Here is a 25,422-nt window from a genome sequence, read left to right as displayed (position 1 = left end):
TTCCTCCCTATGGGGGGGCCGCTCCCAGTGGCACAAGGCTAGTCTCCTGGCCTGGAGATTGAGGCTGCAGGTAGAAGTAGATAGTCTGAAAACCAGGTAATGACAGGGCCGCTCACAAACCGATGATAGTGCTTTCGTTGCCACGTCAGAGCGGTACCGCTGGGGTACAGGCTAAGGGTCGTGGGTGAAAAGAGTTGCTTTCTTTCACAGACTGCATTCAGGGATAATGTTGTGCTTTTATGTGTGTCCATTGTATATTCTGGGGAGGTAAAAGGGAAGATTTTTTTTTTTAAATTATGTGAGTCTGGTATTTCTCCTTGCAAAATAATTTATTTCTGGCTGTACAGTATTAATTTTCAGGCTGTGAAACCTGGCTTTGATTCCAAACAGATCTCTGGGAAGGAGGGAGCTTGAGTAATACAGAAAATAACTCCATGAGGAAGTATATTATTTCTTGGAAGGATCCTGCTATACATTTAAGTGGTTTCTTCCAGCTATCACTTCCAAGAAAATTGTATCCATATATAATTATGAGGAATAAAGCCATAGTGAGGTTTATGTAGGCTTTTCTGCCTCCCTCATCCTTTACCTTGCAATGTCCAAGGAACGGCCACAGTGAAATAAAGCACAGGAGAGTGCTGTAAAATGTTTGTTAGTAGCCACCACAATAAGAGCAGCTAGCAGGTGCTGAGTGTTTACGAAAAGCTGGGCACTTTGCTAAGCACTTGAAGTTTTTATCTCATGGCATGCACACATTCACATAAACCATAATAAATTTCTCTTATTATAATCATTTTACAAATAGGATAACTGAGTCAAAGTAACTTATTCAAGACTATAGGCGAGTAGTTTGTGAAGCCAGTCTGTGCGTCCAGAACTGTCCATACCGTGTGTAAAAAAGGTAGATGCCTCAGCTTACCATCAATGGTAGCTTTAAAGGGAAATTCAAGAAAGCTGAATGTGTGAGTCTTTATCACATCTTTTTTTTTTTTCTGGTTTAGCTAATTACTGTCTTTGTTTCATTGCACAAGTTAAACTTCGCTGTGCCTCAGTTTCCTCATCTCCAAAATGGGCATCATCATAGTACCTATGTCATGGTGGTGTTTTGATGATCAGAAAAGTAAAACTGTGTAATGTATTTACAGTAGTGATTATATTCCTTTATCTCTATCTCTATGCATGTCACTATTTTCTCTGCCTTGCATGGCTGACAGAAACCTATACAGGAATATGGGGGACCATGTGCTTTTTATCACCAGCTATGGGACATCAGATCTTAGCCCTACAAGAATAGATGGGATCCTTGGTAGAAAGGGGAACAATGCAGAGAAGCACAGAAAAACCTCTGAAGTACGATCACTTACAGATATTTTCCATACTGCGAGCAGATGAGGCAGTGGTGTAGCAACTGCTAAGAACGGTTGAGAGCTGCAGTCATGTCACGAGTCTCTAAAGTTCCCTGTGATATTTATGGTGGTAGTGATGTCATCTGGAGGAGAGCCAGTTCCACCAAAGATACTTTATTAAATCTTTTTCAGGCAGGGATGTTTGAGGATACTACAAGGGACTCATCCGCTGATAAAGTTAGATAAGTGTTCGCCATAGTGCATTTTCTCCCACACTGGTCCTGAGGAATGCTGTTAGATAAAAATATTTTATGAGCAAGTGAATTTGAACACCGCCTACCATAGCCTCTCTTGGCAGCTGATAATGCACATCAGTACATTAAAGGCTTCTGAAGTTCTGCCACACAAATTCTGTCTTTGTTCAACTCTAATGTGTACAGGGGTGGGCCAAGTAGGTTTGCGGTTGTAATATGCAAATAAATACCACAATAATTAATAAATAATACAAGAATTCTGTGTTTGGTGTGCTTACAACTGTAAACCTCTTTTTGCCCACCCCAGTGTCTGACCATGTGATTTTTTGATGTGATACTCCTCCCAGTCTGTGGAACCGGTGTTCCATTGACCATATTTTGGGAAATCTGAATTAGACCCTGTTTTTGAAGCTCAACTCAGCAGGTGTGTTTTTGTCATGGAAAGCCCTTGATGCCCCCAATTCCATCTGTTCTAAGCTTTTAATTACCTTTTTCTGTTGATGCCTGCAGGAGAAGGAGTCAGGGGCCTAAGCTATTATGTCAAATCTATTTGACTTGGTGCCAGTTGTTGAAACTTTCTAGACTTTATTTCCTCATCTGTTAATCACATGAGCAGATCAAATAATCTCTCCAAGGATGTTCCATCTCTAAAAGTTGTTATTGAAAATAATTAAAATTTAAATGATACTTTACAGTTCTCAAAATGCTCTTACGTGTCTCATCTAGAATGGCCTGGATCCTTTTTGGAAGCTGGCAGTAAAGCTAGCACCTCCCTAATACTGCAGACTAGATTGGAAGTTTACTGAGCAGTAAGTTTCATCTTCTGTAGGTATTGTGTCTTCTTGGACACTTGGCCAGCATCGTCTGTAAACCATCCCCAGCACTGCAACCTCTCCCGCTGTTAAAGTGATACTTGTTCATAGTCCACCTACTCAGAGAACAGAAGCTAAGCTGCTGATATGATTTCAAGTGGGTTGGCTTCGATGCCATGGGATGCCTGTGGAGAGAGCATTTCCATAGCTGAGAAGCACTTGTACACTGAAGGAGTGGGAATTCTAAATGCAGGCAGACATGTAGCCATTGGAGACATGGTGTCTGTCTTTGGAAGCGTATCAAAGTGGCTAGTGAAGCATTTAATGAGCCAGGCTTCATTTATTAGTCAAACAAGGGGGTTACAGCCTTCAAACCAAGGAAGAATAAATGTATACAGAAAAGAGCATTTAGTGCAGTACAGGAACCATGGATCAAACACGGGATCCCCCATACACCCACAAACACACACACGATGATCAGTGCTGCTTAGTCTTTGGTGTCAGATACATTTGTCGTTTAGATTTTGGCTCTGTTAATCTGTGTGACTTTGGGCAATTGTATTTAATCTATCTAAGCCGCCTATAATTGTCTGTGAAGGAGTACTATTCATGCCAACCTAATAAGGTTATTGTACAGATAACCTTAAATCATGGGTTTAGTGCACTGCACAGGCTTCGTGGTTGGCAGTGAAAAAGGATAGGAATGATTTATAGTTTCAAACATAACCTCTTAAAGAACTAGTGCCTCAATACCAAACTCCGTCAGCTACTCCAGAGCATCCGCAGAACTTCCTCGGATGACGGAAATGCTCTTTGTGCTGCCAGTACGGTAGCCACTAACCACACGTGGCTCTTAAGCACTTGACTTGTGGCTAGTGGGACTGCGAAACTGCATGTTTTATTTAATTTAAATGTAAAGGTTAAATTCAGAAAGCCGCATGTGGCTAATGGCTACTGTGTCGGACAGCACAGCTATAGGTTATGACATACCACGTTGGTGTGAAATTTTTTAACTGCTAAAATTTCTCCAGAGGATTGTGATCCCCTTTAAAGGAATCAACTAATTTAGCTTGAATTTTAAAAAGAACACTAGGTATTCTTTTATGGTGAATGTCATTAGCCTCATTACTTAAAACTTTTTACGCAAAATACTGTGGAAAGTATCTCATACTGTGTGAGATAAAATATTCAGTAGATATCCCCAGGGATATATTGAATCTCACTGAAATATGGTGTGTTTATGAGTAAGTATTTTATTGTCTTAATAAGTGTTTCATGGAACAAAAGAAGAATATCACACTTTTTCATTTTTATGGTAATATATTAACAAAATTGTAAGTCCACCTGCTAAGCTTTTTGATTGTGAGGTTCTTATTTATTTTTTGAAAATAAAATTTGAAGAGATCTCTGTTATAACTTTAAGTTTTCCCTGTCGTTTTTGTTCTTGGTATTTCACTATAGTTTTATGTATTAATCTTATATCCTTTTACTGAGTTGTAATTTTTAACCATATATTGATGTAATATTGTCTGACTCAGTTAATCCTTCTTGTCCATGACTTCTACTCTACCTGATATTGATTATTGCTATTTCTGCTTCATTTCATTTATGTTTCTTGATTTTTGCTGTCCTAGTGTCACTCTTTTTTTTTATTATTATTATTTTACTGTTGTTCAGTTACAGTTGTCTGCATTTTCTCCCTACCACTCTTTTTTTATCATTTCATTTTGATGGCTTTCCTTAAAGCAGAATAGAGCTAAATTTTGTTATTTTAACCAGATCTACAAATGACTAATTTATTTTAAAAAGTTAAGCATATTCATATATTGTGATTTCAGTGTATTTGACTTATTCCCACCATTTTTCTCAATGTATATGTCACTGCATTTTGCGGTCTTCCTCTTTTCAACTTTGTTACCATTTTAGCTTAAGCATGTTTCACTTCTGTACTTCCACTGTCTTTCTTCCTTAATTAAGAAATTCTGTTATGTTCTTTACTAAACTAGTGATTACCTTCCTGTCTTTCACTGTAATTTTGAAATCTGTCTCTATTTCTCTCTTACAAGTTTTATATACTGTTTCTCTCAGCCCAGGAGACACTTTGTAACGCTTGTTCGTATCTCCCAGTCTCAATCTGAGATCTTAGGAATAATTTATTTCTAAGTCCTCTTTATGGCAAATGTCTCCCCACCGCCAAATTCCTGACATTATGTCAAGCTGTTATCATATCATATAGTTCTTATCATATAGTATAGAAATATTTCATCAGCACGTGTCACTTTTTTCCCGGAATTATTGAGGCCTACTTAACTCTACTATAGGTTTTTCTTACATATAAAATTTGGTACTTTGTCGATTTGACTTGTGTCAAATCATATGAACCATCTTTTGTGTTAATCCTTTTTGTCTCTGGACCCAATATTAACTCATGACAAAATATTTTTGTCTCCAAAAATTATATCCTTCTGCTTAAATAATCTTACTAGTTTTTAATTTTCAGCCTTGTTTGTTGCCCTTAAAGTAAGCTAATTGGTTTTGCTTTTGGGAGAGTACACTTTAAGTTCATAGTCCATGAATTTGGAACCACATCTTTGATGGCCTTCATCCATATGAATCGTGACATCAAAGACAGTAATTTTGTTTGCATCATTAACCAGCACCTAATTATCTTTCCCGCCCCTGCATTCTTCAAGAGCTCTTTGATGTCTGTAGTAGCCTTGTTCTTTGAAAGACTAGAAAATGGTGAGAGGGGTTCTTCTTTACTGAGTCCATGTTCTACTGAAATCTGAAATAATGGTATTATGTCAGAAACAAAATGCAGTGCAACTGTGGTAATTAAAGTAATTGCTCATCTATTTGCAGAAGCAAAGGTCATTCATGTACCAAGGGTCTCAATTTACAGAGAGAGAATTTCTCCCTAATATAGCATACTAGATGGAGTCTCATTTTTGGAAGAAACCAGAAGCAAAGCAAAGACCACACTTGCAGATTGGGAGTTAGGAGATTAGAGCTGAGGGTGGCAGGAGGCACTCGTGGGGTTGTGACAATATTCATTAAAATGGTGAAGTGCTTTGGTCTGTTAGGAGAAGGCACAGCTACCAAAAACTAAGAGTGCAGATGATCGATACCAGGTTTAATGAGTGCAGCAGGCTTGATGCAGTGCATTGGGTGGGGTGGATCTCCAGGTCGAATCTCAGCTTCACTTTTTACTAGCTCTTTGATTCTCCACATATGACTTAATCTCTGACTGCTAATTTTTTTATTTGTAAAATGGAAAAATACTTTTGGGACTTTGGAATAAAAACAGGTAGTTTATAGAAAGAGATCGTGTAAAGTGCCTGCCACATATTTAATATTCTTCCCTTGATTGTCAAAAATAGGGACAATGAGTTGTCATAATTCAAGAACAATAAGGAGATACCATTTTTCACCCATTTAGTGAACAAAAATCAAACCATTTGCCTCTACTCGGCATTGGAGAGGGTGTGAAGAAACAGCCTCTCTCCTATCCTACTGTTGAGAGTGTAAATTGGTAACACCTATTCAGAGATCAGTTCTGAACATTTGTGTGACTATTTTTCAAACTGGATGCTTGATCCAGAAATTCCAGCTAAGAATTTACCTGATGGAAAGCCAAAGTAGGTACTCAGTAAATACATTTGAGGATAACCAATATAGCATTGTGAGCACTTGTAATCGTTAACAACACAGATATCCATCACAAGGCAAGTGGTCAGTGTTGCTGGGGGATATTTCCATGCCCTCAATGGCGACTTTGTATATGGAAAAGACTCAAAGTTTATTTTGGTGTTAAAAGTTTGGGTTTGCGTTATTTAGATAGAATTCCCAAATCCTGGTTATTACTTGAGCTTTTTAGGAATATATTTTTAATTTTGCACCACACATTGTGGGGGAGCTTTGCTCGCAGAATCCCCTGTCTGTTGTGGATGAGAGTAAGTCTACCAAGACTTGGGGAGGAAAGGTGGCTGATCTCTCAAAGGAAAAGGGCCAGGAGCCTTTTCTTCAGTGGGCTTTTATTTGGTTTAATTTGCCCAGAAATACAGGTAAAGCTCATCAATCATTGTCAGGCAGTAAGGATCAAACAATAGGTAACATTTAGAGAACTATGAGGGCTTATTCTGAGGGTCTTTAGCTAACTGACCCTGACTCGAACTGAGACTTTGGGAAAACAAACTCATTTCACGCTTGGACCCTTATCATTTAAATTGAGGGTATCAGCAAAGCAGGTTACACAGGATTTTATGCATTCTTTCGTAGGCCTGATCGCCCCAAGGAATCTGCCCTTTCCAGCACAGGGCCGCACCCACCTCCAGCATTGTTTCAGGCTTAAGTCAGGCAGGGGAAGTAAGGCAGCCAAGAGATTAGGAGACTTCTTGCAAACAGAATGAGGACTCAGGCTCTGTGAAAGCAGAGTAGTGAGGGTCCATCACCCCTTTTCTATAGCCCCCCAAGTCCTTCCCTGAGGGCCCCTTCACAACCATGCCTGTCTTAGGTCGTCCCTCCCTTGAGGAATCTTACCCATCATTGACTAACTGGTCAGGCTCAGGGCCAAGCAGGGTGAAGTAAAGGGGGCAGAGGCAGGGCCCCTACCAGGAAGATAAGCTTTGTCTCCTTAGTGGCTTATGGTCTGAAGGTCTCTGACTCAGCCTTAGCCATGGGGGCGATAGATACAGCTTCTGAAACCAGGCAGGGCAGTTCCCAATGACACTTAATATAAAATTTACCATCCTGACCATATTTAAGGGTGCACTTAAGTGGCATTTAGGATATTCACATTGTTGTGCCACCATCACCATTATTCATTCACAGAATTCTTTTCGTCTAGCAAAACTGGAACTGTATGCCCTTTTTGCACTAGTCCCCTACTCACCCTTTCCTCCAGCTCCTTGGAGCCACCACACTCTTGTCTCTATGAATCTGACTGCTTTAGTCATCTCACATAAATGGAATGAGAACGTGTTTCCCTTTGTAACTGGCTTATTTTGCTCAGAATAATGTCCTCAAGGTTCATCCATGTTATAACATGTGTCAGAATTTTCTTCCTTCTTAAGGCTGCTGAATATTCCATTATGTCTATTTTGTTGACTGGGAGAACTGTGTGAGGTCCCAAGGTGCCTACTTTGAAGGGGACTGAGGCATCATTGTCCCATGTGCAATGTTTCTTGTATCTTGTATATTCTCCAATAAATGTCTCTATTTTTCATAGTGTGTGGCTGAATACTTTCTGGACAGACCTCATATATGTCAAGACATCTAATATCTTCAATTGTACAACTTAAAAATCTTTGCAAGTACTAAAATAGGTCATAAAGCTAATTAAAAACTAAATGTATACTCAAAATTATAAATATAAATTTATAAAAACCTGAGGTTCACTTAAATGATCTAATTCTGTACATGAGCATAGTCACATTTGACTTAAAAATCACAACTCTGAATAAATAAATGTATTTTAAATAGTGCTTACAAGGCAGTCTAATGGAATGGGTCAAACGCTGTTAAATACAAAGGGTACATCATTTTTGCACAGATCTATTAAAGCAAAAACATTAATTGCTTTGCTTCTCAAACATTTTGTACTTCTAAAATTTCCTGAGGTTGACATGAAGGAAGACAATTACCATCTTAGTTATTTGAGTTTATTTAACCTCGAATATTTAGACCCAGCATGAAGTCTGGATCTGCAGACATCCAGGGCAAATTTTATTGAAACTAAGTTAACTATTATCTCATTCTGTATAATTTGGGGGTTGCCGTCTCTGCATGCTCCAGTTACATCTGTGATGAAGATTTCAGCTGGCACACTGACTAGATTCTCAGTTATAACCCTAGTAGGATGCACCAGACCTTATTTATAATTGCTGTGTTAAAAAACTGCATTACTTGGAGGAGACAGTCACACAGCCAGGTTGTTGGACACATTCTACAATTTGTTCAATGCCCTCCTGGTTGCAGCTCTCTCACTTGATTACATGCTGCATTTCTCTGGTTCCTGAGAATGGAAATGCCTTCTTGCCCTAGTCAAAAGCAGTGAAACTTGTTGGGAAATCACATATATTTTCGTATACTTTCTAGGATCAGGCAGTTCTTTATACCAAAGTAGAAATGGATGGAATTCTGATATCTTGTGGCATTGTTTGACTTGCAGTCACAGTGTATAAGGTCTCTAACAGGGGCATCCCATCACACACCTGGAGGAGGTGACATTTACCTCACAGTAGGTATGGATAGCTTCCCTACGGTATGCACTGTACAATCTGTGCAGCTGAACAGCGTAACTGCGTTCCGCTGACATTGAAGTAAATGATATTTCAGCCACACAGGCAGCTGCTGAGGTGTTAACGGTCATGTGACTGTTTTCACTTCTCGTGTGGTGCCTCATAGGGGCACCTAGTCCATTGATCTCACTGCTTTCTACTTCTTCATCTGTCAGTCTTCTCCTTTGCTCACTTCCCATTCTATCTACCATAAATTCCATGTTTCATAATTTAAAAATATTCATAACAATATTCTAAACTCCTTTGCCATTCTGAATTTTTTTCACATCTAACAGACAAAACCCTAACCCTGGATGAACCCGAATCTCTGAATGAACCTGCAAGCTGCCTAGAGCTACTGAAAAACAGGCAGATTGGTCCCACTATAAGTTCATCTTGTTCATCCACCGTAGAGAGGCCCTGGCTGTCACCTGGGAATCTGCTGGGTTCTCAGGTCAGCAACATTGCCCAGTACCTGCAGTGTCATCTCAGTTAGCCTCACAGGTCATATATCCAGCCAGCCTCCACCAAAGACCTATTGTCCCATCTCCTGTTTTGCAAAGGAAATAGAAGGTATGGGAGAGGACATCGATCATTGCTCCTCTACTTTATAAATATCCCTGTATCTGCGCGTCCTGCCCTTTTTCCCTCAGACTACAAGTGAAGAGCTCTTCTTCTATCTAAGGTACTTCACACAAATGCCAGTTTCACTCTCAATCTGACTCCTTGGGGATCTTGTATTAAAAGTTATAATTCTTTATGATAATCATAAGCCCTCCCTTTCAACTACGTCCTTCCTTTTGGCTTTTAGAAATGCCCATCTTTCCCACAAAACAGAACTATAATACAAAAAAATCAACGACAACAAAATCCCTTCTCCCTAAACACAAATCCCCCATCAGACCTATTTCTGTTTTTACCTTCCAATAACCTCTCCAAAGGTTGTCTGATTGTCTGCGTAACAATAATACTCAACTTTAGTTATCTAGCACTGTTTAGCATCTCCAGTTATATTAAGAGGACTTGTGAAATTATAGCAAAATTCCCAAATGGATTCAGTTGTATTTATTTAAAGTAAAATGGTAACATAGGCTACAATTAAAAAGATAATAAATTGAACATATTAGGAAGGATGTGGAAAAATTGGAGCCCTCATTCATTACTGGTAAGAATATAAAATGGCAAACCTATATTGGAAAGAGAGTTTAGCAGTTTCTTAGAAAGTTGCAAACACATTCAGCATACAACCTAGCAAATGGTTACCAATTAGCAGATGTGGTATATCCATCCGTACAATGGAATACTATTCAGCAGTAAAAAGGATTTGAAGTACTGACCCCATGCCATAGCATGGATGATCCTCAAGAACATTTTCTAACACAAAGAAGTCGTCCCAAAAAGGCAACATATTATATGCTTCCATTTATATCAGTTGTCCAGAAAAGGCAATTTTATAGTGACAGGAGGTAGATTAGTAGATGACTGAGGCTGGAAATTGGCACCAGGAATCTTTCTGGGCTGATGCAAATGTTCCCAAATGGGATTGTGGTAGGGATTAAGAAGTACACACTTCCGGTTACAAATTAAGTCAAGGAGTTATAATGTACAGCATAGGGAACACAGTTGATAATATCATAACAACTATGTATGGCGACAGATGGCTACTAGACTTACTGTGGTGATCACTTTGTAAGGTACAGAAAGGTTGAATCACTTTCTTGTACACCTGAAACTAACATAATATTGTATGTCAATTATAATTAAAAAAAAAAATGTCTGCCAAGAAGCCAAAACCAAAATAAAACAAAAAACCAAAACTGGATTGTGGTGCAATTCAGTAAATATACTAAAAACCACTGAATTTTACATTTAAGAGAGGTGAATGTATGACATATACACCTCTCTTTGCACCTTAATGAAATGATTTGAAATGAAGCAGCATGCACCAAGTCTTTTGATGAGTTTGTTAACTGCACCATTTGCTTAATGTGAATAAAAGTGAAATATATATTTGTTATATATAATGAAAAGTTACCATGCTACACTGCACTTAGATATTAGAATATCAAAATAGCAGATTTTGTGTTTCACAAGCTAATTTTCAACAACATTTTCTTAGTCATGTAACAATGAGGGAAATACCTCTTTCCAGTGCACTGGTTCCAGCTAACCGAGTGACAAGGAGTTCTCTCCTTTTATACTTTGCTAACACACTGCAAGTATGTCCTTGCCTATGCATGATTAGGATGGTATACAGTATTTGACCCATGGTGAAATCTTGATGAAGAGAATGCATAGCCAATAACATTTAATTAAGGTCTTTAAGGACTCTTTGGCCATAATCAAAACAGTGTAAATTTTGGAACAGAATGTTTTAATCTGACTAGGATATTTAAATCCCTTTTCAATATCTAATATTTGTTCATATACATGTTAGTAATTCTTGGATAAGTAGGTACCGTTGCAAGCTTAAATTTTTAAAGTAATCAGTTGGAAGGAAATTTAAGCGAAAGATACAAGGAACAGTGTAAACTCTGTTCCCAGGAAGGGGAGTCTGAGGTTGACTTTATTTGAGCCTTCAACTTGAAAGGTCATTTGCTGAGGACAAACGGTTCTCCTTGCCCAGATATACCTCTTCTCTGAAGATACCAGGCTAACATGGCATAATTTTAAGAAGATGTTGTAGTTAGAAGGAATGAATTTCCTGACAAGTTGATTTATTTAAGGATGGGATTATGAGAGGGGCTACGTAGGCTTCTCTCTGGGAATCCTGAAAGTACAGAATGTCAACATAGGTATATATGCGTGAATCTGTTTTTTGTGAAAAATAGGCTCTTCCTCAACTTCTTCAGAACTTAATTTACTTTATTGTGAGTCTACTATTTATTTAAAATGGCACAATAATGTGTTGTCTGAAGGAAAATAGAGTAGGTTTAAAGTATGCATGACCTGGCTTTTCGTGGTGTGGGAAGCATGCTTATTTACAAGGTTGACACATCTACACATATACTACAAAGATTGTCTTTTTCAGAAATGTGGTTTGTAGCCAGCACATCTGTTGTTCTTATGCAAGGGATTAAAATGATCTGTTTTTGTTGAAGTTCAGCTGTAGAGTAACAGAATGTTAAAACAGCTTGCTAAAGAAGTTACCTATTTTAGATTTTGTTTCTTTATATCGAACTTTTAAATTGTTCTTTTCCTCTATATGAAAAAGACTCCTTCTTCATTAAACATAGAAGTTTTATGTGGCTTTAAGTTGTATTTTTGTCATTCTATAACATTTATATATCTAAGTCTTTCTGGCTTAGCATTTTGAATGTTAAATTACATCCAAGTTTGATGTTTGCCAATAACGATTTTTCATAAAAATCTTATCAACATTATTGACTCTTACGACCCTTCTTTGAATGAGATTGTTTTTCCCTTACGAAAATCTCAAATAAACTTGTTCTTTGAAACAAGTTTGAAACAAGGCTTTTCCCTTCAAATGGAATTATGTCATTTGCGTTAGAGCTTATCAGGAAATCTTGATTATCATGTATTTCAGTACATTTCCAAGAGTTAATAAACTGCATGCATACAATGTCTGTGAAAGAGAAGAAGTTTTTCCATGTATTTCTGTTGCTGTTCTATAACAAATGTGAATCATTTAATTAGTCAGTCTTCAGGAACTGACCTCTGATTTACTGTGTTTCTCAAAACAACAGCAGCAGCACTAAAGTTAAAAACTATTTAATGATTCAGTTCTGCTTAAATGAATATATATTGATTATCTAAAAGGTTCATTGAAGTAATTATAGCAAGAAGAGGAAGAGTAGGAATGCCTAGCTTTCAAGTTGCCCATAGTCTAGATTAGTCCTTCTTAAACTTTAAGTTGCATATGGATCTCCTGAATATCTTGTTAAAATGCAGATTCTAGTTCAGCAATTCTGGAGTGAGACCTGGGGCTGCATTTCTAATCAGCTCTCAAGTGATGCGTGATGTTGCTGGTTCATGGACCACACTGTGAGATGCAGGGGTCTAAATAGACTGTCCTTAACATTCATAGAAGAGGCTGCCTACAGGTCATACATGACATACATTTGCTAACGTTTTTATCATCATCAGTGACAGAACTGAGCAATGGTATGGTCATCAGCTAGAGAATGGAGGTCATATAATATTAACTTACTTGGAAAGAATCCATGACTGTGAGCCTTATTAGTACTATCTTTCTAGAGAGCTGAGCTACACATAAAAGTAAACAGACTGACATGGAAACAGAAATCAAGTTGTTAGAACTAAATGTTTATAAACAAATTAGACTGGCCAAATACAGGGTCTGGCACAAATAGCGCCCCTTTTTAATCACAAAATCATAAGCATGTAATTCTGTGACATAACAGTATCACACTCAAGCACACCATATGACATTTTAGGTGAAATGTGCAAATTAAAACTATAAATTATTACACCCATGTTATTACCCCACCAACCACACTCAAGCAGGGGTTACTCCTGCCAGACTCTGTATATTTGTTATATGGAAAGATAACATCGTTATTGATTCTGTTTTGATTTCTTTTGAACTCTTACCTACCTAATAAGAAAAGAAAGTCTTTGCTAGGCAGAGCAGTTATTAGGGCAGGTGCACATGGGGAATATGAATAAGTGAGGAGCACTGGGCGTGGCTGGGGCTGCAGTGTCGTGGGGAAGGAGCACTTCACTCCATCGCTGCCACGGGGCACGGCAGGCCTAGCAGCACCAGAGCTCCCAGCTTTTCAAGAAAAGCCAGAAATGAAAATTTCATGTGAAATTTCCCAATTTAAAAATGTTGGCTACTAATTTAAATTCTTTTAGAACGTTATGCGCGCCAAGGAAACACATCTGTGTCCCAGACACAGCTCTCGAGCCACCCATTTACAATGTCTAGTGTAGACTACACTGAAGTGTCATGACTGAAAAACGATGAATTTTTAAAATGAAACTTTCTGGCCTCTTGTCTTTAGACACTTTAGTCTAAAGAAATAGCCTCTGTGTTCGGGACTTGGAGGTACTGGTGTGACACTGGTGTGTGATGATAAAGCCCGTCTTTTGTCTCCTTTCACTTTCCAGACTACAGGACAGGCCCGTGTTTCACACAGGTCAACAACCAGATGTGCCAAGGGCAGCTGACAGGCATTGTCTGCACGAAGACGCTGTGCTGTGCGACCATTGGACGGGCCTGGGGCCACCCCTGTGAGATGTGTCCTGCCCAGCCTCAGCCCTGCCGCCGGGGCTTCATTCCCAACATCCGCACGGGAGCTTGCCAAGGTGAGTTAGCCGTCTGCCTATGTACAGAGTGGCCTGCGCGTCAGATCTCCTTCCACTGCACTAGGAGGGTCGGCCACCATGGCTGGTGACCTTTAGCCATGTACCATTTCCAAGAGGGGCTTCATGAGCAAACCTGACTAGAGATGGCTTATCTTTTGGCTGCCTGATAAATTATTATTTTTTAACTGTTGACATGAATGGGTAAATGAGAGGTAATATGAAAAATTAGGGAAAATTAATAAAGAGTTTAAAATATTTAGTACAATCAGAAGACAAACCACTCCATGTCTTCATCCACTTGGCACTACATGCTCCCTCTCAAGGCCCCTCAAACTATAGACATGTTAACACCCCGTAAAAACGTTTACTCCATTTTTTCTAATCTCAATCAAGACATGATAACCTGAGCCCAGGCAACATGGAGAAGAGCGGTGCCCAATATTGTTATTAATAGTGTCTTTAGTGACAAAATTGAACTTCTTCCATGATTACAGTTATTTCAGAGCTTATAATCTAGTTGGTTACATTTGTGTCTACAGGAAGCCTTCCTGACCTATATATATATATGTATATATTCTGATATATGTCTTATATGTCAGGGCTGGATTGGGGCCCTGAGGATACTACAACAGTAAACTCCAAGCCAAGGAGCCAAAACTTGTTACGTATTTATTGGATAAGTGCTTTAATTTTCAGCCACCACAATTCTTACCCTTTTTTTTTTTTTGGCTACTGTTCTGAAGTCATACCTATTTAACCTATTTTTAGAGCTTAGGAACAGAGCTCTTGCAGTGAACTTTCAAAAGGCAGTAAGAGAACTCTCCCCAGGGCTGCTGCTGGCTTCTCTAGGATCTGTCATGGATAATAGGGGCAGGGCCATCAAGGAGCATGTATAAAGGACACATGGACAAAGCCAAAGGGGATAGGTTGGAGGGTGGGAGGCAGGGATGGGTGGGGTGGGGGGGCATGGTGGGGTAAACATGGAGACCACTATAGTTGAACAACAATAAAAATGAATAAATTTTAAAGAAGCAGTAAGATCACGGGAAAATAGAAAAGTACTTTTGTATTATTCAAAGAAATGATACTACTCATATTTGTAGTTAGATATATTTGTTATAATTAAATCATATACAAAGTTACATCTGAAGTTTTTCGAATTGATGTCAGCAGCCCCTGTCAGAGGCAGAGATGTTACCTTCTCAGCCCATGTACCTGGCATATTACAAAAGCCTGTCCCATGTCTTAAAACTCAAATGAGAATTGTAGTTCGAGGAGCTTGTGTATAGCCTCAATCTGATTCTTCTACCAGTCTGATTATATATAGTTCCTGATAAAACAACAATTTTTTCTATAGAAGATAAGCTATACTATCAACTGTATTCACTATACATAGATTTCCTAGATCACCATATAGTTTACGTAGATTACTATTACAGATGAAGTACTGTATAGATTTACTAGATTAATACTGACTGGACTTGCCAGACTGACACTATTTGTTATTCTGCAGCATTTTTCACCTTATGATATACTTATTTATTGTTTTTATTCTCCCCCAGCTAGAATGTAAGCTTCGTTAGGGCAGAAATCTGTTTTACTCTGTAATGTCTCTGAGTCATCGAGAACAGTGCCTAACATACAGTTGATGCTCAGTAAATATCTTTTGAATTAATAAATGGGATGAAAATTAAAATACTTCCAAAACCACTTTTCATAGACGTATTTCAGGTTGAGAAATGCCCTTAACTTCAACCTAACATCCCAAATTATTGACTCTCATCTTCTGTATTTGCACTTACGCTTTTCTACCTTGGTATTTTGTCAGAGGGCTGCCGTTTTCTGAACACAGTTACTAAAAATGAACTGATCTCAAACTTTCTGAATGTTCTTCAGGATTAGTAATGTCTGAAGGCTTATTTATTTATATTTATACAACAATGATAAGTTTTGGGCTTTATTTTCCTAAAAAAATCTAATGGATTAGTAGAGCAACAGGAGCAAAATGAAATTTGCCACGTGGTTAAATTGTCTGGAAAAGCAAATTTAAGAAGTTCTGCTTTATTTCAAAATTGTGGCATAGTCAGAAAGTTCTCAATTCAATACTAATCCTTGGTCAGGCTATTTTAAGGCTACATCTTACTGTGATTTTTTTCCCCTTTAAATTCCTAGACTCTTTCCCAAATACTGCTGCCAAATTAACTTGGAAGATATAGGGCATGAAAAAAATAGCATAATAAAACATATGTGCATGTCATACTTTTCTTCGTAATAGTGATCTCTTAATAGAATAATGAATATTTTATAGAGTTAAAAATAAATTTCAGCTGTGTAGAGGATAACTGTAAATACCTTAACATTGGTTCTAAAATATGGTTCGTATTAATGAAGGGAGGACATTCTGAAGTTCTGAACATTAGGTCCATTTCCAAGAATATTTACAAATTTAAAAATGTCATAACCTGCCACATGCCTATGTTGTATTATTTTCTTACAAGTAATTCCTTCTTTTTTAATCTTTACAGTCTAATGAATCGACTCTAATTAGAAAGTATTTTATTTAAGATTAGCACTTGACTTTGGTTCTTTTAGATTTTCAAATGAACTGTGCATTTACATTTTTAAAAGTATATTACAGTAAAACTTGCATGATTATTAATTGGTTATTTGATTTTTAGGAATTAAGCTTTCAAATGAAAATGGCAGGAGGAAGTTGCTCATTAAATTCCTTCTTTTGCTTTATCGTGGACAGTAGTAACAGGCTGATGATGAGCCTCTGCTCTGTTTCCAGAGTCACGCCCTAGCTAGGACACAGGACAAGGGCTTATGCAAAGAAATAGCAATACAGCCCCTAAAGTACTCCCTGCAAAACAAATGCTGGTGTGTGTTTCTTTCCAATGGGATTAGTGTACAGAAACATTGAATTCCTTCACTTGGACTGCTCATAAAAAATGTAGACGTTAAATCTCAGCTGAAACCAGGTAGGCATGGCTAATTTCTCAGCTGTAGTCTGAGAGGAAAATGCCCAGAGTAGAAAGTTATTTATGGGCCTCTTATATAGCACTAAGTGAAAAAGAGGTTTGGTTCATTTGATTAGTGTAAATTATGAAAGATAAATTTATCTTGGCTGTCTACATTGACTAAGTTAACCAGATCATTATGAAGTTCAACTTTAATTCATATTGTATGAATACAGCCTGTTGTCATACAGTACAAAATTTTTACTTAAAATAGACTCGATTATAGAAACTCTCACTTAAAATAGCAGAATATCCCCCTTCTTTTAACTTGACAAAAACTAACAAGAAAATGAATAACAGGAAACAAGGCATTCTAAACTGAAGTTCTACAACCCCCCATTAACGGCAGTGCTGAACACATGCAGTTGCTGGGAAGTCACTGGGACAAGGAGAATCTTCTAAGCATTTACTTTGAGTGTCAGCATCCTGAAATGCTGGTCAGTGGCTGTGGATGTTCTATTGGAGGGAAAGAGACTGTGCCTCTAAGAGATAGATCTGCGGACCCTAGGAGTAAAGAAGGGATAGTAGAAAGAGAAATTTTGGAGCCAAGCCACGTGTAGTGTGCACTACCCAGCCTTTCAGCCCAGACACACTCTCTGAGGTAAAGGAGAGGGGAGGTAAAAGAGGAGGTGAGCGACTCCAAGAGTCAGTATCTGAAAGGGCAGAAGCTGGGAGCCACGTCACTATTTGAAAGTTGAAGATTAATACTCAGGGCGGGGAAACGTGGGAATTTGGTGAGAAACTCTTTCAATTAGTATTCCCTGTAGAAGTTTTCAAACCAACCCATTTCCTCTTGGCTTTCTCCTTTGTTGCTTCAGCAGCAAATGGCGCCATTTACAGAGTAATAAAGAGAAAAGGCCTACATTAAAAAAAAACTGAAAAAAAGAAAGAAGAACGTAAAGGCCAATGAATATGCTTTAAAGAATTCCCAAGTAAATACCAAATTCATATATTTCTCTCTTATCTCAAGGAAAGGAAAAAATAATTATCGTCCTTTTATAACAACTAAATCAAAGGAGAGTTATGAGTTCAGTAAAGACAATCAGACATAAAAATGAATTGATAATACTCAAGAAAGAAATTGAAAAAGGATTCAAATCTTTACCTAGTGGAAGGCAAATAATGCAGGTATGAGGTCTGTCTGGAAAAAGTCCAGCCATTGTTAATATAACGAGAATTGTTTTTGTGACATCAGTGTAACCTGGCAGCCGAGAAGTATGGACTGGAATGTGCATGCATGAAAAATGATGACTTCACTGTACTAGTCGGTGTGCATAGTAGGTGCCATTTAGTGAGCATGTGTATTGTACAGCCATTGCATTCAAAATGACTGAGTGAGGAGAGCCATGGATCTTCATCAAATTTTGCATGAAGCTTCAACATCCCTCCAAGGAAAATATTTAAATGATTCAGAAGGCTTAGCTGTGGGTGGTGATTGGCAGCTTCATCACAACAACACACCCATGCACATTTTTTTAATGAGACATTAAATCACCCAGGTGACTCAGCCCCCCTACAGCCCCGATTTGGTGCCCTGTGACTTCTGGCTTTTCCCAAAATGAAAATCACCTTTGAAAGGGAGGAGATTTCAAACCATTAGTGAGATTCTGGAAAATATGAAGGGGCAGCTGATGGCGATGGAGAACTGTGTGAAGTCCCAAGGTGCCTGCTTTGAAGGGGACTGAGGCGTCATTGTCCTGTCTGTGTACAGTGTTTCTTGTATCTTGTATCTTCTTCATAAATATCTCTATTTTTCATATTACATGGCTGGATACCTTCTGGACAGACCTCATATACATATATAAATACACACATACATAAAACTGAAAAGAATTGATGACAATGGTTAAGCCTAAGGAAATGAATAAATGTCAGATAACAGTAAAGAATGATTATAAAGAAGCTGATACATAATGAAGTCAGACTAGAGAAAGCAGATGAAAGGAACTGAAAAAATGCTTGAAGATAAAATAGAAAAATTTTCTAAAATAAAGTCTTCAATCTGTAGATTGAAAGGGACAAAATTTCAATAAAGAGAAAAGGTAAAGAGAATCCTGTGGCATAAGAAAGAATAAGCAAGTTTTTTTTATTAATTCAATATCCCAACTCCTCTCAAGCTCCTGTAGAGCAACTCACAGAGTAAAAAACTGTGGCAGTGGCTACACTCTACTGAGGTAATAATCTGTACTTGATTTGATTTATATTTAAATAAATTACTTTTGTTGCTCTGTAGAGTATTAAAAAAAGGGTCCAGAGTGAGAGCCAAGAAAGGTTCCTGCAATAGTACCAGCAGTATATGACGGAGGTTGAGACCAGAATAGATGTAGAGGGAGAGTTCGAGATATATGTGGGAAGCAAGCACTTGTTACTGCTGATGGAATGACGTGAGATAAGCGAGACAAAGGGAAACAGAGTTTATCTCCTAGGTTTCTGACTTTGACAACACAGATAAATGATGATGACATTTGTTGAGATAAGATTGAGAGAGAACCATGCTCTCTTCCTAGTATTACCAGTGCAGAGTCTCACGGGTAGTAACTTACCCATATTTGCTTGTTGGGATGCTCATTTATGCATTTGAATTCTGTGAATACATGAATAGGTGTTCTGGCTGAATCAAACCATATGAATGGTTGCCAAGATAACCTGTATTTCTCAGATTTCAGAATGAGAGAGATCTGTCCTTCCATTGCTGTACTTAAAGACTGGCATTCCTTTGTATGGAAAAGCAAGTAGCATGTGTAAATATCCATAGAGAATGGAAAATAAGAACTTACATTTTAAAAGTGGAACCAATATGGCTAACATTTATTTTTATAGAAATACAAGGACTATGTATGAAACATCTGAAGTGTAAATAAAAGAACTTAACATTTTAAAAGTGAATCTAATTTGGTGACAGGCAAAGTTAAAAACCATTCACTATTATATATAGTAATAGGAATCGGTCCTTAGTTCCCACAGATAAAATTAAATGAACCATTTTTATATGTGTGTACCATTGCAGAAATTTTTTCATATTTTAATGTGAACTAAAAATAATACGCCATCTAATACTAATTTATATAATAAAATCAGTTTGGTCTTTTACAGCAAGTTTATTTGTAGAAACTGGAGAATAATGAGTTCATGAACTAGAATTATTATTGCTTTGTTACATTATTTATAACCTTATAGACAGTGACCGAAGTGATTATATAAAGTTTAAATTTCAAAAGATTTAATTTTATTCCATACAATTCTTACATGTAATTTGAAGTGATTCAACATGTAAAGAAATAATAACGTTGTGCCTGAATTGAAGGGGTAAATGGAAACACAGCTGTATAGTAATCTGGGCAGTGGAAAACTAATCAGACATTAATAGTTGCTTATGTTAGCATTTTGAAAATGTAGGAACTCTTACATAGTTTAAGGGTCTGAGGCTTGCTTTTCTTTAGTTTTATAGAGAGTGCTTGTATATGCCTCTAGGTCAAGTTGATTATTTCTACAAGATTGCTTTAAAATTTCCTTTTTTAATGATTAACTTGATCTACCTAAAAGAAATTAATTTTTCATAGCTGTGTAGTCTAGAATACTTCAAAAATAAAGGTTTCATTTTTTTTCTAAGAAAATATTTTTAGGCAATTACAAAATAAACCCTGTAAAGTTGGTTTGCTTTTTTCTTTGAAAAGTTACTGAATCTACTAAATGTGGAGTCAAAAGATTTTATGAATAGTATTAAGGGATTTATAGGTTTGGTGTCATTTTTCAGCTTATACCATGATATTCTTTCTCTGATTTATCTGCCAGGAAAAGAGGTTTCTAGGGATGTTTTTACCACATTGTAATGAGAGTGGAAATGTAGTACATTTTAAAAATAATGCGGTTTGAATGTTCTGAATTAAACTCTTTGGTATATAAACTTCTTGTCATATATTTTATTCGAGTTGCTTTTTGTTTGGATCAGATATCCTTTAATAAGACTGCTTTTGTGGTCTGAGAGAGCACATGAAATAAAACTAACAATGTATAGTTGCCAAGACTAGATTATGGTTGATATTTTAGATCTATATAAAATTTTGTCACTTTTTTTGGCCCTTTTGTTTCAGTTAACATAGTGACATAGAGATGTATCCACAAAATCTTTCCCTAATTAGAAAAAGCAAGGTGCAGAACAACACAGAGTGTGGTCTTACTTGTGTTAAACAGACTACCACTCTGAACTTGTGAGAGAACAGCTAACTTACTTCAATGGTTATCTCTTTAATTTTCTACTTTTGGCATCATTAACATTTATTACAATGAGTATATGCTATTTTGTAATTAAATATATATTAATAGTGTGTTATGTTAGCCTGCTAATTTGAATAATGTAAATTTGCATATACTTATTTGTTATACTTATTTTTATATACAGTGTTTATCATGACAATACAGTGAATTAGAGATTATTATCCTTTACATGGAGAGAAATTGAGGCACATTTACATACATATAAAATGACGGATTCCAAAACTCTAAATCAAAAGATATTTCCCAATCCCTGATAGTATGTTAGCTGTAGTTTTTTTGTACATCTCCTTATCAAGTTGAGGAAGTTTACTTTTATTCCTTGTTTACTGAGATTTTAAAAATCATGAATGAGTATTGAATTCTGTCACTAGCTCTTTTCACATTTATGAGAAAATTATGTTTTCATTAACCTGTTACTATAATGAATTAAGCAGATTGATGTTTCAATGTTGAAATAACCTTAAATTCCTGGGATAACCCCACTTGGTCATGATGTATTAACGTTTTTATATATTGCTAAAGTTGCGAAGAGTTTTTGTGTGCCTATTCCAAAAAGAGATGATTCTATTGTTTGTTTTTTTTTTTCCATGATGTATTTGTCTGGCTTCAGTGTCAGAGTGATGTTAGCTTAATAAAATGAGTAAGGCAGTACCCCTTTTTCTGAAAGGGGTTGTATACAACAGCTGTTGTTTCTTCTGCAATGTTTGAAGGAGTTCAGCAGTAAAGCCTTCTAGGTCTGAAGTTTTCTTTGTGCAGATTTTAAAATATGAATTCAATTACTTTAATAGACATACATCTATTCATATTATATATTTGTTCTTGAGTGAGTCTTAATTTTTCTGTCTTTTAAGGAATCTGTACATTTGTCTTAATTAATGAATTTAGTGCGATATAAGTAGTTGTTCATACTATTTCCTTTGATCCTTTTAATGTCTACAGAATTTGTAGTTATGCACCTACTCTTATTCCTGATATGGACTATTCATTTCTTCTGTGTCTTCTTTTTCTTAATTAGTCTTGGCAGGCATCTGTCATTTTTACTTATTTATAGAGAGCCAGGTTTTGTAGTTACTATTTTTGTTGTTTGATGGCTGCTCTGTTTCATCATTATTATTTTTTTGCTTCTGTTTAGTTTAGGTTTAATATGGTCTCTTTAAAATTTCTTAAAATAAAAACTTAGATCACCAATTTTAGATCTTTCTCTTTTTGTAAAATAAGCATTTTAATGCTACATATGCACCTCCACACACCAATTTACCTGCATCCCACAAATGTTGATACCTTGTGCTCTCATTTTCATTTAATTCAAAATGTGTTCTAATTTTTCATGTGATTTCTTCTTCAACTCATGGATCGTTTCAAAGTCTATTGTTTAAATTCCAAATATTTGGGGATATCCCAGATGTTTTCTATGATTAATTTCCAGTTTAACTCTGTTGTGTTTAGAGAACATAGTTTGGATGATTTTAATCCTTTTATGTTGAATGTTTTTACATGACCTCAGAATATAGTTTGTCTTGGTAAATATTCCATGTGCTGTGGAAAATAATGTGTATTCTGCTAAAGCTGGGTGGAGCCCTGACTGGCGTGGCTCAGCTGGTTGAGCGTTGATCTGAAGAGTGAAAAGTGAAAGGTCTCGGGTTTGATTCCTGTTCAGGGCACATGCCAGGCATGCAGAAGGTGATTAATTGATGTTTCTCTCACACATCAACGTTTCTTTCTCTCTCCTTCACCCTCCCTTCCCCTCTATCTAAAAGTAAATAAATAAAATATTTAAAGTTGGGTGGAATGTTCTAAAAATGTAAATTAGGACAGGTTGGTTGAAAATATAGTTTAGATCTTATACTTGTATATCCTTGCTTATTGTATTGGTATATTTATTCTGTTAGTTACTAAGAGAGTGCTGTGGAAATTTCCAACTGTAATCGTTTATTTCTTTTTTCAGTTCTGTCACTTTTTGTTCTGGGCATTTAACAGTTTTTAATTCGTACATACACATTTCATATTATGTCTTCTAAATGAATTGAGTCCTTTGTCATTATGAAGTACCCATCTTTATACATGGTATTTCTTGTTCTGATGAACATTTTGCATAATAACCACTAGGCAACATAGACACTCCAGCTTTCTTTTGATTAATGAACTTGATATATCTTTGCCATCCTTTCACTTTTTAAGCTATCTCTTGCAAAGTGGTTTTCTTAGACAATATAAAATTGTGTTTTGCTTTTTTAAAATTAAATTTGACAATCTCAAACTATTTTTTAAAGATTTTATTTATTTATTTTTAGAGAGAGGATGAGGGAGAGAGAAAGGGAAAGAAACATCAGTGTGTGGTTTCCTCTTGTGCGCCCCCTACTGGGGACCTGGCCTGCAACCCAGGCATGTGCCCTGACTGGGAATTGAATGGGTGATCCTTTGGTTCACAGACCTGCACTTAATCCACTGAGCTACACCAGCCAAGGCTGACAACCTCAAACTTTTAAACTGGATTGTTTATACCATTTACATTTCATGTAATTATCAATATTATTGGGTTTAAATCTTATTTCTTGTCTGTTTGTCCCACCTATTCTTTATTCTTCTTTTTCTCTTTTCTTGCCTCTATTAGATTGAGTATATTTTATTTTATTTTTATCTGTAATTTCTTTTTTAATTTAATATTTATTGTAGTTTTTCCATTACCATTTAGTCCCCCGATACCCACCTCCTCCTAGCAATCACCACACTGTTGTCCATGTCTCTGAGTCCTTTTTCCTTTCGCTGGATCCCTCAGCCCCTGAATTCCCCTCAACTACCTGTCATCCTGCTCTCCATCTATGAGTCTGATTGAGTATATTTTAGTATTCTGTTTCATTTATGCAATTGGGTTATTAGCTCTGCCTCTTTGCTTATATTTTAATGTGTTTTCTTTCCATATTTAACTTACTGTAGTCTATTCTCAAATAATATTATGCCACTTCATTTACAATGTAGTAAGTGATATATTCTTCCATTTCCCCCTTCAATCCTCCATGCTATTATGGTTGTACTTTCCACTTTTATGCATTTTTATGACTTCCAGAATACATTATTATTATTATTGCTGCTAGTATTTTTAATAACCAGTTACCTTTAAGTTTTTTTAAAGTGAGAAATACATCTTTTATATTTATCAACATATTTATAATTTCCATTTTATTTTATTTTTTTGTGGACCATAATTTCCATCTGATTTTTATTTTTTCTAAAAAACTTCCCTTAACATTTTTTGTAGAGTCTCAGCTTTCATTTGTCTGAAAATCTTTATTACAGTTTCTTGAATTTAATTTTGTCAATATTAAAGATACCTGTTTTTAAATGGGTGAAATTAAGATATCTTAAAGGGTGAGGAACATAATTGCCATGTTTAAAACAGAAAAGGTTTTAAATTTACAAAAAGAACACAACACCCTCAATGTAACAGTGTCGAATGGATAAGCAGACAACTTTCAGATGAGGAAATATAAAAGCCAACAAGCATAGTAATTTATATTTAGAGATATGAAAACTAAAATTAATGATTAAAATCCCTTTACATTTATGAGGCCAGAGCAAATAAGGACATTGGATAGTTATATCATGTGTTGGCAGGGAAGAGAAAACACAGGAGTCTTCACACAGAGGAGAGGGCTGTGGACTACTTGAAGGCGTGTAGATGGCTGGTGGGATGGATGGAGACCGTTGTGGGCTTTCTGACCATTGGCATTATGTACTCATATAGGAGTACATACACCCTGTGATCTAGGCATTCTGCTCTGGGTCTACAGCAGAGGGGTAAGGAGTCTTTTTGAGACTTTAAAATCCATGTTCACTCAACTCCATCAAAGACATAACAGGGATGTTCATTGTACTATTTACTGAGGCGGTGAGAAGTTGGAGGTATACTGAGTGCTTACCACCAGGAGAGTGAACACCCAGAAGTATCCTGCAGCAAATCAAAGCAAGAGATTTGTTGTCTGCATAACAATGTGGATGGATTTTAAAAATGAAATTTCAAAACAAGAAATCAGAAAACAAAATGAAGTCTATAACATTTATGGACCATTTACATAAATTTAGAAATATACACACAAAGGGGTCCTGACTCACCTTACCCTGCCCTCTTGAGAACAACTTAATTTTTT

General features: G+C 36.7%; 1 protein-coding gene across 1 annotated transcript in view; it reads left to right on the top strand.

Moving 5' to 3' along the window:
* The window catches only part of FBN2 (fibrillin 2), a 251,867-nt gene that overhangs the window by 59,434 nt on the left and 167,011 nt on the right, over positions 1–25,422 (top strand). Inside the window, exon 6 of the mRNA XM_024571456.3 lies at positions 13,785–13,982. Coding sequence (XP_024427224.2) covers positions 13,785–13,982 — 198 coding nt within the window. The remainder of the gene's footprint in view (positions 1–13,784; positions 13,983–25,422) is intronic.

This window comes from Desmodus rotundus, chromosome 1 (genome assembly GCF_022682495.2).
Source record: "Desmodus rotundus isolate HL8 chromosome 1, HLdesRot8A.1, whole genome shotgun sequence".
NCBI classification, from domain to species: domain Eukaryota; kingdom Metazoa; phylum Chordata; class Mammalia; order Chiroptera; family Phyllostomidae; genus Desmodus; species Desmodus rotundus.
This window is presented reverse-complemented; position numbering and strand designations above follow the sequence as displayed.